Source organism: Archocentrus centrarchus, chromosome 11, assembly GCF_007364275.1.
Source record: "Archocentrus centrarchus isolate MPI-CPG fArcCen1 chromosome 11, fArcCen1, whole genome shotgun sequence".
NCBI classification, from domain to species: Eukaryota; Metazoa; Chordata; class Actinopteri; order Cichliformes; family Cichlidae; genus Archocentrus; species Archocentrus centrarchus.
In genome coordinates this window covers 33304020-33304975 of record NC_044356.1, presented here as the reverse complement: position 1 = coordinate 33304975, position 956 = coordinate 33304020, and the positions used below count along the sequence as shown (strand labels likewise).

The 956-nt window shown below is 39.7% G+C and overlaps 1 gene segment (V, D, J or C); it reads right to left on the bottom strand.

Moving 5' to 3' along the window:
• Positions 1–235: 235 nt before the first annotated feature.
• LOC115788822 (Ig kappa chain V region 3315-like) lies at positions 236–620 on the bottom strand. The segment is given in 2 exon segments: positions 236–461; positions 569–620. Coding segments are annotated over 2 exon segments (249 nt in total).
• Positions 621–956: the final 336 nt, after the last annotated feature.

Here is a 956-nt window from a genome sequence, read left to right as displayed (position 1 = left end):
AAAAAAAAAAACAAGTAAATGAAAGTCAGTTTATCGATAATTTCAGTTAGTTTTAGTTAGTTTTGTAAACTCACAATTCAGTTTTAATTAGTTATCATTTTTTCCTTTTAATTATAGTTTTTATTTATTTCAGTTAACGACAATGTTTTTTCAATTTCAGTTTTCGTTATTTCGTTCGTTTTCGTTAACTATAATAACCCTGGTGTGAACACGTACTGACTGTTCAACCAGTGCACACTCTTACTATAATAAACTGCTGGATCTTCAGCCTGGAATCCCTGATTCTCGAGTGCTAGCAAGGTAAATGAGCAGTTTAGGAACTCCTCCATCTTTCTGTTGGTACCAGGCTAAATGGTTGTTGCTATAAGCATTCTGACTGGTCCTACAGTTGATGCTCACAGATCCTCCCACAGCAGAGCTCACTGCTCCAGGCTGAGTCACTGTGATCTGTCCTCTGGACTCTGAGGATACAGAGACACAAACATAAAGCAGCTTGATGGTTTTGTCAGCTTCATTTCAGAGGGACAGATGTTGATAGAGGAGAGGAGTTTGATTCTCTGGACTTTACCTGTGAAGCAGCAGCAGAGGAGAGTCCAGATGAGGACGCAGATCAAAGTCATGTTTTTGATGAGGACGATTTCTGTGGCTTCTGTTGTGATGAAGGACAGCTGTCAGTCATCCAGTGTTCAACTGTCAGGACTATAAAGTCTCCCAGAGCACTGGAGCATGGTGCTGCTGATGCAAAGTGGCTCTCTATGGAAATGCTCTCACTGACTCACACAGGGGTTCATGTACAGTTATCACAGTGTGAATTAACAGGTGTCATTTCAATCAGAAATAATTTGTCTGATTTGTCTCATGGTGTATAAACTGGTGTAGTGGATTAAAAACAGATTTAAATTCATACCAAAACTGCATTCCTTTTGTAGCCCACATACCACCTCCCTCTAAAATTG